A 14,805-nucleotide genomic window follows, 5' to 3' on the forward strand; every position below is an offset into this window, starting at 1 on the left:
GTGGTGGAGAGGAAAAAGTTGACTGAGTTCAAAGAAGCGTGGGATGAACACAGAGGATCTAGAACCAGAAAATAATATTAAATATTGAACTAAGGCCAGTACTGGGCAGACTTGCATGGTCTGTGTCTGTATATGGCCGTTTGGGGGAGGATGGGTTGGAAAGGGCTTCAATGGCTGGGAGGGTTTAGATGAGATAGAGTAGGTTTTGACGGAGATTTAGTCATTTGGAACCCAAGCACAGTACCAGGTTGAGCTTTGGATTCTTGCCCAGAAATACCCAAGAAGAAAAATTTAAATTGAATCAGGTTGGGCAGACTGGATGGACCATTCGGGTCTTTATCTGCCGTCATCTACTATGTTACTATGTTACTTAACCAAATTTCTGCAATTATTAAACTGTGAGTCTTCTGGGATACCCCCAATTTTTTTTTTTTAAATTTATAAATTTAATACATTTACAATATCAAATGATATCAAAGAAAAAGGTTTCTTATACAAAATTTTTTACAACACTTTTACAATACAAAACAATCCTTTTCTAGCCCACTATATTGTGGAGACACATTTGCATTTTATAACATAATTTTTAAGGGAAAACAAAGAAATGGGTTTAATTCAAATAAATCCTAATCATTCCCTACTATATAGGACTCTGACATCCTACCAATTTTCTCAAACAATGAATCATATATAATAAAAGGAAAAAACAAAGATCTCATTTCTGTTCACGAGCTAACAAAAATTATTGCAGTTGAATGGGATCCCAAAAAACATATTCAATGTCTTGTAACTTAACAAATACTATAAACTCCTCTACGTTTGCCAAAAGGTGCTTAAAAAGATACAAAAAAGAAGGCAAAAAATGTCAGTAAGGACTCTATGAGTGTGTCTATCAGCTAATCACTGCTAACAAACCATACCACACAAATACCAAATGTCAATTAAGGAGTAGGGACGCTCTCAGTGTGAGGTTATTAGCGACGGGAGAACAAACTCCAGCGCTTCCACTTACAAAGACGGAGGGTTTTCAGTTTGATTCACTCTCTCACTAGTTCACTGTTTGTGACTTATTCATTGTTATTAATTCTGCACAGTTGATTTTGCACACTAGGGACGCCCGATGATGGTGTGCAGGCGGGGTGATTCACCTCCATCTTTGTAAGTGGAAGCGCTGGAGTTTGTTCTCCCGTCGCTAATAACCTCACACTGAGAGCGTCCCTACTCCTTAATTGACATTTGGTATTTGTGTGGTATGGTTTGTTAGCAGTGATTAGCTGATAGACACACTCATAGAGTCCTTACTGACATTTTTTGCCTTCTTTTTTGTATCTTTGTAACTTAACAAGACATTTACAAGGAAATTTTAAATAAAAAGATGCCTCAAGAGCTAATACTCTTGTTCTTAATTTCAAAAATTATTTTCTTCTTAATTGCGTAGCTCTTGAGACATCAGGAAAAATACTAACCAAATCTCCACAAAATTTGGTTAGCCTATTTTTAAAGTAAAGTTTCATTATCAACATTTTATCTGTCTCACTCATGCATGTTATCACCATGGTGGACCTACTCTGGATAACATCTTGGGTGTCTTCTAAAAACTCTGTCAAATTTATTTCATCTGTTACCAGGTGGTCCACTGCCTGGTCGGTTTTCTTTTTTTTCTGAGGAATATAATAGCAATTATTTATTGGGAAGTTGTCCGCATTGGGTAATCCCAGTATTTCTTTGAAATATTTCCTTAACAATATTTCTGAAGATAACAAATGAGTCACTGGGAAATTAACCAAGCGGAGATTCCTCCCCCTATGCATATTTTCTAACATTTCAATTTTAGAATGTAACAACGTAGAATCCTTAACCACAGATACTGAGACAGCTTGCAATGTACTACTTTGAGTTTCAACCACGCCTAATCTTTTTTCCAAATAACTTAAATTAGAATCCACATTCTCAAACTTTTGAGCCACAGAATGTGAGTAATCCAACGTTTGTTTCATTGATTCTCTGAGAAACCCTTCAACTCTAGAAATACCCAACCACAGATCTTTAAGGGTAATATCTTGTTTTTCCACTGCCTGTGGTTGCTCATCTACTACAAATATAAAATCAAGTGGTTTAGGTATTTCAATAAAAGCCAATTTATTTATCTGAGTAGATGGTACCACAAAACCAGTAGAAATAGTGGGAGTTATGTTCCCACTAACATCAGATATTGGATGAAGAGGGGGTGTCCTTTCGAGGGGACTCAACGATTCTCTGGATATGGGAGAGTTCAAATCAAGTATAGTTTGTGCTGGAGTTTCTATAGGAAATGTCAAATGCCTGTCCATAGGACCTGAAACAGCAGGTGTTGAACTCTTAGGCTTGACTTTCCTTTTACCCATAGTATCAAAATTAGATTATACGACCTGATCTCCCGCTCCACAGCTCCATGTTGCTCCAAGGGGTGGGACCTGCCCCTTAGGGCACGCCCCTTCTGTCACGCCCTGTGGCCGCATGGCTGCAGCTGCAATCGCGGCAGCAGGCTGGAATTTAAAGTAAAGCTGAGGCAGGGAGGACGGACCCGATGACATCAGGGGTCCGTCTTCCAAAGTGCCTGTCCAAAACAGCTGCGAGGCTCTGCTGCTACTGCAGGCTACTCGGGGCGGCGTCAAGGTCTCCTCCTGCGTCCACAGTAACAGGCAAGTGGCTCCCGGTCCCTCCGCAGCAGCAGGCTGCAATTTAAAGTAAAGCTGAGGCATGGACGACGGACCCGATGGCATCAGGGGTCCGTCTTCCGAAGTGCCTGTCCGAAACAGCTGCAAGGCTCTGTTGCTACTGCGGGCTACTCGGGGCGGCGTCAAGGTCTCCTCCTGTGTCCACAGTAACAGGCAAGTGGCTCCCGGTCCCTCCGCGGCAGCAGGCTGGAATTTAAAGTAAAGCTGAGGCAGGGAGGATGGACCTGATGATGTCAGGGGTCCGTCTTCCGAAGTGCCTGTCCGAAACAGCTGCGAGGCTCTGTTGCTACTGCGGGCTACTCGGGGCGGCATCAAGGTCTCCTCCTGTGTCCACAGTAACAGGCAAGTGGCTCCCGGCGGATACCCCGAATTTTAATATTGTGCCTTTGTGAGCAATTTTCAAGATCTTCAGTGCAGTCCCATAATGCTTTTCTATCAGTACTCAGACTCAAAAGTAGATTGAAAGTCTCCTCTTGCGCCTCACATTATCCCAAACTGTTTTCCATTTCTTTCTGGCGCATGTGGATGTCACCAATATCTTTTCTAATAGTTGCTAAGGTATTCTTCATTTCCTGCTGCACACTCTGAAAGTTAGACTTCAGATCCGCCATCCGTTTTCTCAGTTCTCAACCACTAACTAGTCTGCCAGCATGTTCAGAATCAGATCCAGAGTCTTCTTTGGGCTCTGACTCCACTGCTGCCATATTGCTTGGCTTCTTGGTTGCACTTTGAAATTTTTGAGCATTTTTTTCTCACCTTAGAGCTGCAGCTTTACTGGTTTCAGACTTCTGACATGCAGCCATATCATCCAGTGAACCTCCGATAAGTTTGCCAGGTTTTATACTCCAAGCTTACAACTACAGGTCGATCAGAGCTTCAGCCTCCTGCTGCCTTCACTGCAGGTAGTGTCACTTCTTCCTCCTTTTTTTTTTAACCTCACCATTTATCTATACTGGCAGTATTCTGATCTTTTTCCTTTTTCTAATATGTGGAATATATTTGGTCTAACCTTGTAAAATAATAATTTTAAATAGTATTCAAGCCACATGTAAACTTTTCACTTTGTAACCCTTCTTTTAGTTTCTAATTTGCTTATTTTATCACATTATCACAGTTTATCTTTTAAACAGTAGTAGTTTTCTTTAAAAACTTTCCTCTAGTGATTATATAAAATTTGTTCGGATAAGATCATTATGCCAAGGAGCCCCCACCATTACCCCTTGCAGCATGTCCTAATGAGACATTTACCCAATCAATATTGGAGGGCAACTGAATTCTCCCATTGTTATTCTGTTGTCATTATGTTGGCAATTTTGTTAGCATTTCACTGTCTGTTCTTTCATCCTGGATAGGCAGATGGTAGCATACTCCTACTGCTATAATCTTCCTCATCACATGTAGAATTTCTGACTATAAATATTCTATACTAGTCTTTAAGCCCGTTAGATTAACGGGTGCTAGAACATATGTGCGTGTGTCTGTCTTTTTTTCTCTCTCTCTCCTTAGCCGCTTTCTTTCTTTCTGCCTTTCTTTTTCCTTGGCTGTCCATCACCACCCCTTGCCTGCTCCCCCTGTCCATTTTTCCTTCCTTTTACCTCCACTGTGTCCACCACCACCCCTTCACTGCTCTCCTTATGCAGCAGCAGCCCTTCTCCCTTTGTTTTACCTCCCCCCTGTCCAGCAGCACCTCTTTCCTTCTCCCCCTGTCCAACATTAGTCCTCCGTTCTTTTTTCTTCACCTCCCCTGTCCATCAGCATCTCTTTCCTTCTCCCCCTGTCCAGCAGTAGGCATCCCTTCCTTTTTTATCCTCCCTCCTCCTTCTTATCCCTATGATACTCTTACCTTGCTCTGCCCCTGATCAGAGGTTCCCGACAGCTGCCCAGTTGCACCCATTGGAAAAGTTCCCACTGCCGCATCCCGCACCCCTCCTGACGCGGCTCCCGCTGTCCTTTCTGTCTGTCTCTGTCCCTGGCCCCCTTTGCCTGTCTGTCTTTCTGTGTATCTCCCTGACCCTGTGTCTTTCTTCTTTCCTTTCTGTCTCCCTTCCTCCCTCTGTCTGTCTGTCCAAAGCAGCATTCCATCCCCCTCCCCCCACACCAGTTCCCTGTGCACCTGCCCCTGTGTCTTTCTTATTTTCTTTGTGTTTCCCTTCCTCTCTCTGTCTGTCCAAAGCAGCATTCCATCCCCCTCCATTTCCCTCCCCCCACACCAGTTCCCTGAGCACCTGCCCCTGTGTATTTCTTATTTTCTTTGTGTTTCCCTTCCTCTCTCTGTCTGTCTGTCCGTCCAAAGCAGCATTCCCTTCCCCTCCATTTCCCTCCCCCCCCCACCAGTTCCCTGTGCAGCAGCATTAGCGTTTCCTCTACCCGCCCCTGTCCCTTCCCCTTCCCCTTCCCGCGGGCCGGACTACAAAGGTGGTGATTCCAGCAGCGCTTTTATCAGTCTCCACACGCTGCTTCGGGCCCTTCTGCCCTGATTTACTCTGGCACGTCCCTGATGACATCATCAGAGACGCGGCAGAGCAAATCAGGGCAGTAGAAGGGCCCGAAGCAGCGTGTGGAGACTGATGTACACGCTGCTTGAATCGCCATTCGGACCCGCGGGAAGAGAAGGGGGTGGGCGGCAAAGGAGAAACGGAGATCGGCGGCGGCGACAGGAGAAACGGAGAACGTCGTCTGGCTGCGGTCCGGCTTGTGGAGGCGATCTGGTTGTGACGTATTCGCGCGCATGCGCACTCCTTCGGCCACAGACCTACAGCGCACGGAACACGAAAATAGGACTGCGCATGCGCGAGTTAGCCTTTTATTATATAGGATGGAATTTTATTTCCTCTAGGACTTTTATCCTGTTCTACTATGCCATCCTTAATATATAATGCCAGCCCTCCACTAATTTGATTTGCCCTGTCATTTCGCTATAACATGTATCCTGGTATATAACATCCCACTTATTCATAATATTGAAGGGGTGTAACTTGTAGCTGATGTTTAAACAAAGTATGATTTTATGATAAAATTGTAATTTTTTATTTTAATGTAAATATAACTAATTACTATAATCCACTTTGAACTAGCCAGAATTAAAAGTGAAATCTAAATGCCAACATGAAGGTAATTAAATTTATCAGAGGCAAAATTATATAGAAGAGATTTAAATTAATATACTTATCTTTACTGACATGAGTGACACAACAGATCAAGTACCACTGCACTAGACAATGAAGCTTACCACAATTTGAAATTGGCAGTCTGTGTAGAATCAAAGAAGTCAATACCCATTGAAACTGTAATAGATTCTCCAGGCTGTAGGCATTCTGCAAAACAAAATTTAACATAGTAAATGATGGCAGATAAAGAAGACCTGAACAGTCAATCCAGTCTGCCCATTAGTTATACTTATTAAAAATACATGATTAAATTAATTTGTTTCTTTTCTTTGATATTTCTGGGCCATCCTGTATAATAAAACCCTAAGGGTTTCGTGTTCCCTGCCGCCGTGGTGTGTGATCCGTGGCCGTGTTCCATTTTAGAACCCAGTGGCAGGGAACACTCTGGCCATTCCCCTCCTCCCGCCCTCACTCACCAACTGCTGCTGCAGGAGGAAGCTGCAGGCAAGCTCTCTCCCAGCGGCGCCAGAGCCGCATCATCGCCACCCAGTACCGCTGCCGACGCCGCTCTTCAAAGGAGCCTGGTGAGAATAGCGGCCGCCTGTAACAAACTTCGCAGGCCGCTCAGCACCTCAGTAGCACGTTTCCTCTGATGTACCCGATCGCGTCAGAAGGAACTTGCTACTGAGATGCATAGCGACCTGCGAGGTTCGCTACAGCTGGCCGCTATCCTCACCAGGCTGCAAACGAACATGCTGGACAGGGGGAGCAGGTAAGGGGTGCTGATGGGCCGGGGAGCAGGGAAGAGGGACAGGGGGAGCACGGAAGAGGTGCTGATGGATGGGGGAACAGGAAAGAGGCTGCAAACGAACATGCTAGACAGGGGGAGCAGGTAAGGGGCGCTGATGGACTGGGGAGCAGGGAAGAGGGACAGGGGGAGCAAGGAAGAGGTGCTGATGGATGGGGGAACAGGAAAGAGGGACAGGGGGAGCACGGAAGAGGTGCTGATGGACTGGAGAGCAGGGAAGAGGGACAGGGGGAGCACAGAAGAGGTGCTGATGGACACAGGGGACATAAAAGGAAGAGAGAAGGGCTACTGCTGGACAGGGGGAGCTGGCAAAGGGTGGTGGTGGTGGACAGCGGAGGAAAAAGAGACAGAAAGAAAGAAAGACAGACAGAAAGCAGCCAAGGAGAGAGAGAGAGAGAGAAAGACACATCTATTCTAGCACCCGTTAATGTAATGGGCTTAAAGACTAGTAGACCATAAAGTCCACCAGGTACTGTCCTAGGTTCCAACTGCTGGAGTTGCCATCCAAGCACACTTCAGCCTATCCAGCCATCCCATTGTTTGCAGGATACCTACTGTAAAGTCTGGCCAGTAACGTCCTCATGTTCTAAGTTAGTGGAGTTTCCATTGATGCCATCCCCAGCCCATGCTACATCGAATCACCATATATGGGACACAGACCGTGCAAGTCTGTCCAGTACTGGCCTTAGCTCTTTAATTTATACCATTCTTCATTTTCTTATTAGAGATCCTCTGTGTTTATTTTTTAATACTGTCACTATTATCAACTAAATAATAGTTTTGAATTTCCTTCAGTGACTGAAGATTCAGTGGCAAAATATTTGGTGACACATTTGTATATACAGTAATTTATTTTATCTAAAATGCTAAACACTTTTACCTTATAAAAAAGTACATTTTTAACCCTTCTTGTATCCCGATATTTTCCCCTTTGATTTTCTTTCAATCCTTTTACTACTTCAGCTTTACAGTCTTTTTTTTCAATTCTAACTTTCTTCCCTAGCCCTTTCCCCTGTCCTATTTCTCTCAATATAGCCTTCTTCCTCCATAAAATTGCTTTTGTAGCTCCTTGCCACGAGATACACTTTTTTCTCGTCCATAGTTTTCTTCCTACCAGTTTCCCTTTGTCTCTGTTTCAACTCATGTGGTTGAGAGCTTACATTCTAATTCTTCCTGCTCCCTCACATGCTTCTACAAGCTATCCTCTATCCCAATTCTACATTCCTACTCCCACCTATGAAACTTTTTACTTCATCTCTATCCTAGCCTCTGTTTTCTTCTTTTTGTTCCATCCTAGATTTTTTTTCTCCCTTATCTGTCCCCATATCTAGTACAGTACTTTCTCTTTTTCCTCCATTCTTTCCCACTTCCCAATTCTTTATTTTATCCCACTCTTTCCCTCTTCTCCCAAATTATCTCCCAGCCATTAGAAAATTCGATCATTCCTTATATCAGCAGAAAGAGAACTGTGATTTTCTTCCTACCACTGTAATAAGGCAGGATGTATGTGTCCTTATCAGGATGATGAAGATGCATGAGATACTGAAGGAAAACACAATAAATGTCCAGTAAACACAATGAAAGTCCTTCTCATAAGCGTCCAACTGAAAAGACGGAAAAAACAAGAGCTGGTTTAAGTGAAAGGAAAAAATTACCTTAGGAAGAAAGAACAGAACAGTTCAAATGGTCAACCTGGACTCCAAGAAGTAAAAGAATGGATTTCTACAGGATAAGACCTATAGCTCAGAAATCCTGCAAATGGAAGAAATCGCCACCAAAAATACAGACTTCAATGTAAAATCCTTCAAAGTAGCCTTTCGAAGAGGCTCAAAAGGATACTTCAGCAAAGCCTGAAGAACCAAGTTAAGAGTCTATTCTGGACCAGATGGACAAAAGGGAGGCTTAAAATAAGTGATCTCCTTTTAAAAAAATACACATTGTTGGGATGAGTGGCAACCCTGAAACAGGCTAAGGCAGCCACCTGAAAAAGAATTATATAAGAACATAAGAACATAAGCATTGCCTCTGCCGGGTCAGACCAGGGGTCCATCGTGCCAAGCAGTCCGCTCCCGTGGCAGCCCCCCAGGTCCATGACCTGTAAGTGATCCTTTACCTAAAACGTGTATCCCCTATTCATTTAGTGTCCTGTAAAGTTACCCTCTATCTGTATCCTTCAATCCCCTTCACCTTCAGGAAGTCATCCAATCTCTTTTTGAAACCCAATATTGTACTCTGTCCTATCACCTCTCCTGGGAGCGCATTACAGGTGTCCACCACCCTCTGAGTGAAGAAGAACTTCCTAGCATTCGTTTTGAAACTGTCTTCTTTCAATTTTTCTGAATGCCCTCTTGTTTTTGTTGTCCCTGCTAGTCTGAAGAATCTGTCCCTCCCCACCTTCTCTATGCCTTTTATGATCATATAAGTCTCTATCAAGTCCCCTCTAAGTCTCCGCTTTTCCAGGGTAAAGAGCCCCAGCTTCTCCAGCTTTTCAGCATACGAAAGGTTTTCCATGCCTTTTATCATCCTAGTCACTCTTCTCTGGACCCTCTCGAGTATCGCCATATCCTTCTTAAGGTACAGCGACTAGTATTGGACGCAGTATTCCAGATGCGGGCGCACCATCGCTCGGTACAGTGGTAGGATAACTTCCTTCGTTCTGGTAGTGATACCCTTTTTGATAATGTCCAACATTCTGTTCGCTTTCTTTAAGGCCGCTGCACATTGCGCCGCCAGCTTCATTGTTTTATCCACTAATACCCCTAAGTCTTTTTCTAGGTTGCCTTCCCCCAGTACCCTCCCTCCCATCGTGTAGCTGTACATCTGGTTCCGTTTCCCTATATGCAAGACTTTACATTTCTCTACATTGAAGCTCATCTGCCATCTTTCTGCCTACTCACTCAGTTTGTTCACGTCTCTTTGTAGATCTTTGCATTCCTCAACAGTTCTGACCCTACTGGAGAGTTTTGTGTCGTCCGCAAATTTTATAATGTCGCACTTCGTCCCTGTTTCCAGGTCATTTATGAATACACTGAAAAGCAGAGGTCCCAATATTGACCCCTGTGGGACAACACTTGTGACCCCTTTCCAGTCAGAGTAGTGTCCCTTTACTCCTACCCTCTGTTTTCTGTCCGCCAGCCAATTCCTGATCCATCTGTGCAAGTCCTCAATACCATCCTCTAAGAGGGCCAGAATGTGAACCACAGAATAATTAAAGGGAGATATTCCTCTTTCCACACACCATGTATTAAAAAGTCTCCAGACATTAGCATAAGCAGATGTAGTTGATTGCTTCCTCACCTGCAGCAGAGTAATGATGACCTCTATAGAGTAACCCTTCTTTCTTAATGTTGATTTCTCAAGAGCCATGTCGTAAGTCCAAAGGGAAATGTATCTTCCATCTGGACTGGCCCTTGAACCAGAAGCCCTTCACAAAAGAGAAGCCAAATGGCTTGTTCACCAGCAGCCCAATCATTGTAGAAATACATCATATTAGCTGTGGGCCAGGGCTGAAGGAGAGCATGTATTCCCTCTGAACTGTACTCTTTTTTCTGATGAAGAACCTGGGCACTTTTGCATTTTGACGAGTCGCCATGAGGTCCAAGACTGAGTTTCCCATATCTGTGTGATCAAAGTGAAGATGTCCCTTGTTAGCCCCCATTCTCCTAGATCCAGTGAATTCCTGCTTAAGTAATCCATCTGAACATTCAGAGATCTTGCTACGTGAGCCACTGAAATTTGAAGCAAATGCCATTTTGACAAGCAAATCAACAGCCGACTCCATTGCCAGTGGAGAACTACATGACCTCCCCCCCCTCCCCTAGTTTATGTAGGTTATCACCGTGAGCTTATCTGACAGGATTCGGATTGATTTGTCCTTCAGAATATGAAGAAAGGCTTGTACTGCCATGCTCTGAATTCTAATTGATTGAATGGGCAAAAGGACTCTGACTTGTCCCAGAGACTCTGAGCTTAGTGACTGAGACGGTGTACTCCCCAGCCCAAAAGACTTGCATCTGTGACTACCACTATCAAAGATGGGTCAGCTAGTGATGTTTCTGAAAGGAGATTGGCCATTCAAAACCACCAGGACATGCTGTTTTTTGCTTGAGAAGTCCAAAGGAGATGGAGATTGTAATCCTGAGACATGGGAGACCAACGAACCAATAGGAACTACTGAAGGGGATATACATAGCCCAGGGAATCACATTGACAGTCACTGCCATAGATCCCAACACCTGGATATTATCCCAGGTGTGTGGATTTGGTGATAGCAACAACTGGTGAATCAGGCTTTGGAGCTTTCCCCTCCTGTTAACTGTTAAATCAAACTCCTAGATATTCCAAAGTCTGCATGAGAATCAAACAGCTTTTTGCAAAATTGATTACATAATGAAGAGACAGCAAGAGGTGAATAACCCTGGTAGTAATTTGACTGCTCTCTGGATGATATACACCCTAGAGCACAGAACGAACTCAAACGTGAAATTGCTGATCTGCTATTAGCGATATGTAAGCTGTTGTTAAAATCCTCTAGAGTACATGAAGGCTGAAGGGTGGCCAACGTAATGCTGATTTTTCTAAAAAGGGTCCCAGGGATGATCTTAGAAATTACAGACCAGTAAGCCTGACTTCAGTTCCAGGCAACACACTGGAAACTATTATAAAGAATATTACAGAACACATAGATAAATATGGTTCAATGGGTCAGTCAGCATAGGTTCAGTCAAGGGAAGTTGTCCCTCACCAATTTGCTTCTTTTCTTTAAAGGTGTGACTAAGCATATGGATAAAGGTGATCTGGTTGATATAGAGCTTTTGACAAAATTACTCATGAGAGAAAATTAAAAAGTCATGATAGAATGCAACGTTCTATTGTGGATTAAAGAAGTGGTTATTGGACAGAAAACAGAGGATAGGTTTAAATGACCATTTTTCTCAATCGAGGAGGGTGAATAGTGGAGTGCTGCACAGATCTGTACTGGGATATTTGCTCTTTAACATATTTATCAATGATCTGTAAATTGGAATGCCAAACTAAATAATAAAGAAACTGTGAAAACAATCCCATGAAACAGGAAAATGTAAAGGAGCATTCACTCAATTGTGTGACTAGTACCCGGGCCGTCCACTTCCTTGTGAAGGCTAACAAAGCTGAATAGTGACAGCCATGCAGGAGCAAGCCCCCTCTTATATCAGAGGTGACTTCAATGGAATCTCAAAAATATATTTAGCTTTGAAAGTTGGATTATGCTGCAAAGTTAAGTATTTGAAGCATTTTTGATATCACATTAAAGTCACCTCATTTTCAGATGAGCATAGACGGCTGCAGCTATATGGCCCAACATCGATTCTGTAAGCAGGCTCTAGCCATGACCACTGGTGCTATTTGTATGTTGCTGAGGAAAGTTAGATCCTATTTTCACCAAAAGCATTTCACCGTCCTTGTACAATCCATCATCCTATCCAAACTCGATTATTGTAATGCCATCTACTTAGGCCTAACGAAAAAAAGTCTTCGCAGACTCCAGCTTATCCAGAACACTGCGGCTAAGCTGATTTTTGCTAAACGCAAATATGACCAAGTCTCCCCTCTACTTACCAATCTTCACTGGCTCCCAGTACTTTCCAGAATTCATTTCAAATGCTCCTGCCTGGCTTTCAAGATCATTCAAGGCATCCTTCCGCCCCTAATCCCTCTATCCTTCCTCGCCCCGACACCAACTACCACCAGATCTGCCCACAGACATAAACTATCCTTCCCCTCTCTACACGGCATCCTCCATGCAGGTAAACTGGGTAGATCCCTCCTCTCCAAAATCACCGGCCTCTGGAACGACCTCACTGTCCCGCTGCGGAACCTGGACTCCCTCCAACTATTCCGAAAACAACTGAAAACCTGGCTTTTCTCTAGCATATAATAATCTCTTCTCCTGATTACATCCCTTCTTTTTATGCTTTGTAAACTCTTTCTCTTCTCTCTTCCCATATTTTTTAAACTCTGTAAACCGTGTCGAGCTCCACTTCAGTGGAGAAGATGCGGTATATAAACCTAAGGCTTAGTTTAGTTTAGTTGCAGACAAGTGAAATGTGGACCTATATTTTGTCCTCTGCTAGGAGAGCCCTTGCCTGAATTGTGCCCAGAATGGCAACTATTAAAGAAATGATGTTTGTAGGGTGCCAAATAGAGTTTTGAATGTTGATGATGAAATACAAAATCTAGAGAAGATATACCATCTCATTCCTGGGAGTGAGGGCATGGATTAAAAAAAAAAAAAAGCCACTAGCAGCCAGTCACTGAGATACAGGAAGACTAGGTGACCTTTCTTGTGGAAGGTGGGCAGCTGTCACTATGGGTATTTTGTGAATACTGTACTGGGGAGCCAATAACAGACCAAATGGAAGGACCCTGTATTGAAAGTGGCTCATCCAAAGCATGAATTCCATGCATTTTCTGTAAAGATGATGGATTAGTCTATGTATATGCACATCCTTGAGATCTAGGAAATACAGCTGGTCCCCTTTTTTTTTAAAGAATGGTAGAATGGAGGAAAGAGTATTTTATTTTAAATTTCCCCATGTGATGAAATGAATTCAAGTATGAGATCTAAAATGGGGGTATAAAATAAAGATGGTAATTTTGGAGGTGGGGTGGGGGGAAGCTGAGAACACTTAGCCCAAGCTCCACCCTATACCACATATTTGTCCATAGATACACTTATCACTAAAATAATACCTGAGAAAGTAGAGAGATCTAATCTAATCTCCTTCATGCTTCTTTGTTCATCTTGATAAAGTTCCATTTAAAATTATTCGGTCCCATAGTAAAGAAATCACACCCATAATCAGCTACATAATCAATCTATCTCTGCTTACAGTGACAGTCCCTGATTGCACAAAGGAGGCTGTAACTCCTATCATCAAAAGAGGTAAAATCACTGAAGGAGGTTATGCCAAATTCTGTCCAATCTCTAATCTGTCTTTATTGGCAAAGACTTTAGAAAAAAACTGTCCTGGGGCAGTTCACGGAATACATGGAAGATAATAAAATTTTCCACTTTCAGCAATCCAGATTCAGAAGTCACCATAATACAGAATCCCTTTTGCTAGCTCTAACTAACAAAATCCTATGAAAAGCTGAATTGGGACAAAATCCTATGAAAAGCTGATTTGGGCTTTGATGCTTTATGGATCCAACTCAACTAGACAGCAGCTTTTGATACAGTCTCACATCCGAAACTACTACAAAGATTTAAGGAGTTTGGTTTGTATTCCACCGTCTTACAATGGTTTTCCTCTTACGTTACTAATCGTTCCTGTTCAGTTCACTGGAACAATGAAAGGTCAGAACACAGACACATCAAATCAGGAGTTCCACAGGGGTCCTTCTTATAACCAACTCTTTTCAATTTGTATCTGATCCCTTTAGTGAAGTTATTAGACTCCTGGAACATCATATTCTACATCTTTCCAGATGATGTACAGCTGTTAATATCTGTGGGTAACAACCAAGAAGAAGTAATTTTTGACCCCAATTGAAAGTTGAAGGATCTTAACATCTAGCTAGCAGACAACACCCTAATTGTAAATGCAGACAAATCCATAGCTATGAGGCTATCATGCAACCAATCTGTCCTATGTATACTTCCAGAACTCGCTGGCAAACCCATCCAACTTAAGTCCAAAATCCTGCCACTGAGAGTATGCTGCAACTCTGAGCTAAGCTTCAGACCTCAAATAGTAAAAATGTGCTTCTACCACCTAAAACTACTGCGACAATTAAAACTTGTCTAACTGAAGATAATCTATCAAAACTAATTCATGCTTTTATTACTAGCCAGCTAGATTACTGTAACATATTATTTTTAGGGTCAAGAATAGCCAACTTCTCCTGCCTACAGCTAATCCAAAACACTGCGGCCAGGCTTCTAAAAGGCACACGGAGAACTGACCACATTATGCCAGTCTAGTCTAGTCTTCAAACTCTGCCATCTTCATCTTCCAGAACATCTGTATAAGAAACTGGCCAGATATCAACCTAATAGAGCTTTAAGATTATCTCAACATGACCAATTTGAAACCCCAGGCCTGAGAGATGTAAAATTACAATCAACTAGAAAAGAGCCTTTTCATATGCGGGTCGTAATCTATGGAACTCCATACTTCAAGGATTCATT

At 42.9% G+C, this 14,805-nt stretch overlaps 1 protein-coding gene across 2 annotated transcripts in view; it reads right to left on the reverse strand.

The window, feature by feature from the left end:
• AP3B1 (adaptor related protein complex 3 subunit beta 1) overlaps nucleotides 1-14,805 on the reverse strand; it is a 516,639-nt gene that overhangs the window by 102,452 nt on the left and 399,382 nt on the right. For both annotated transcript variants that reach the window (XM_033929417.1, XM_033929426.1), the window contains exon 24: nucleotides 5,947-6,031. In XM_033929417.1, the coding sequence (XP_033785308.1) occupies nucleotides 5,947-6,031 (85 nt within the window). The remainder of the gene's footprint in view (nucleotides 1-5,946; nucleotides 6,032-14,805) is intronic.

Source organism: Geotrypetes seraphini, chromosome 1 (genome assembly GCF_902459505.1).
Source record: "Geotrypetes seraphini chromosome 1, aGeoSer1.1, whole genome shotgun sequence".
Taxonomy (NCBI): domain Eukaryota; kingdom Metazoa; phylum Chordata; class Amphibia; order Gymnophiona; family Dermophiidae; genus Geotrypetes; species Geotrypetes seraphini.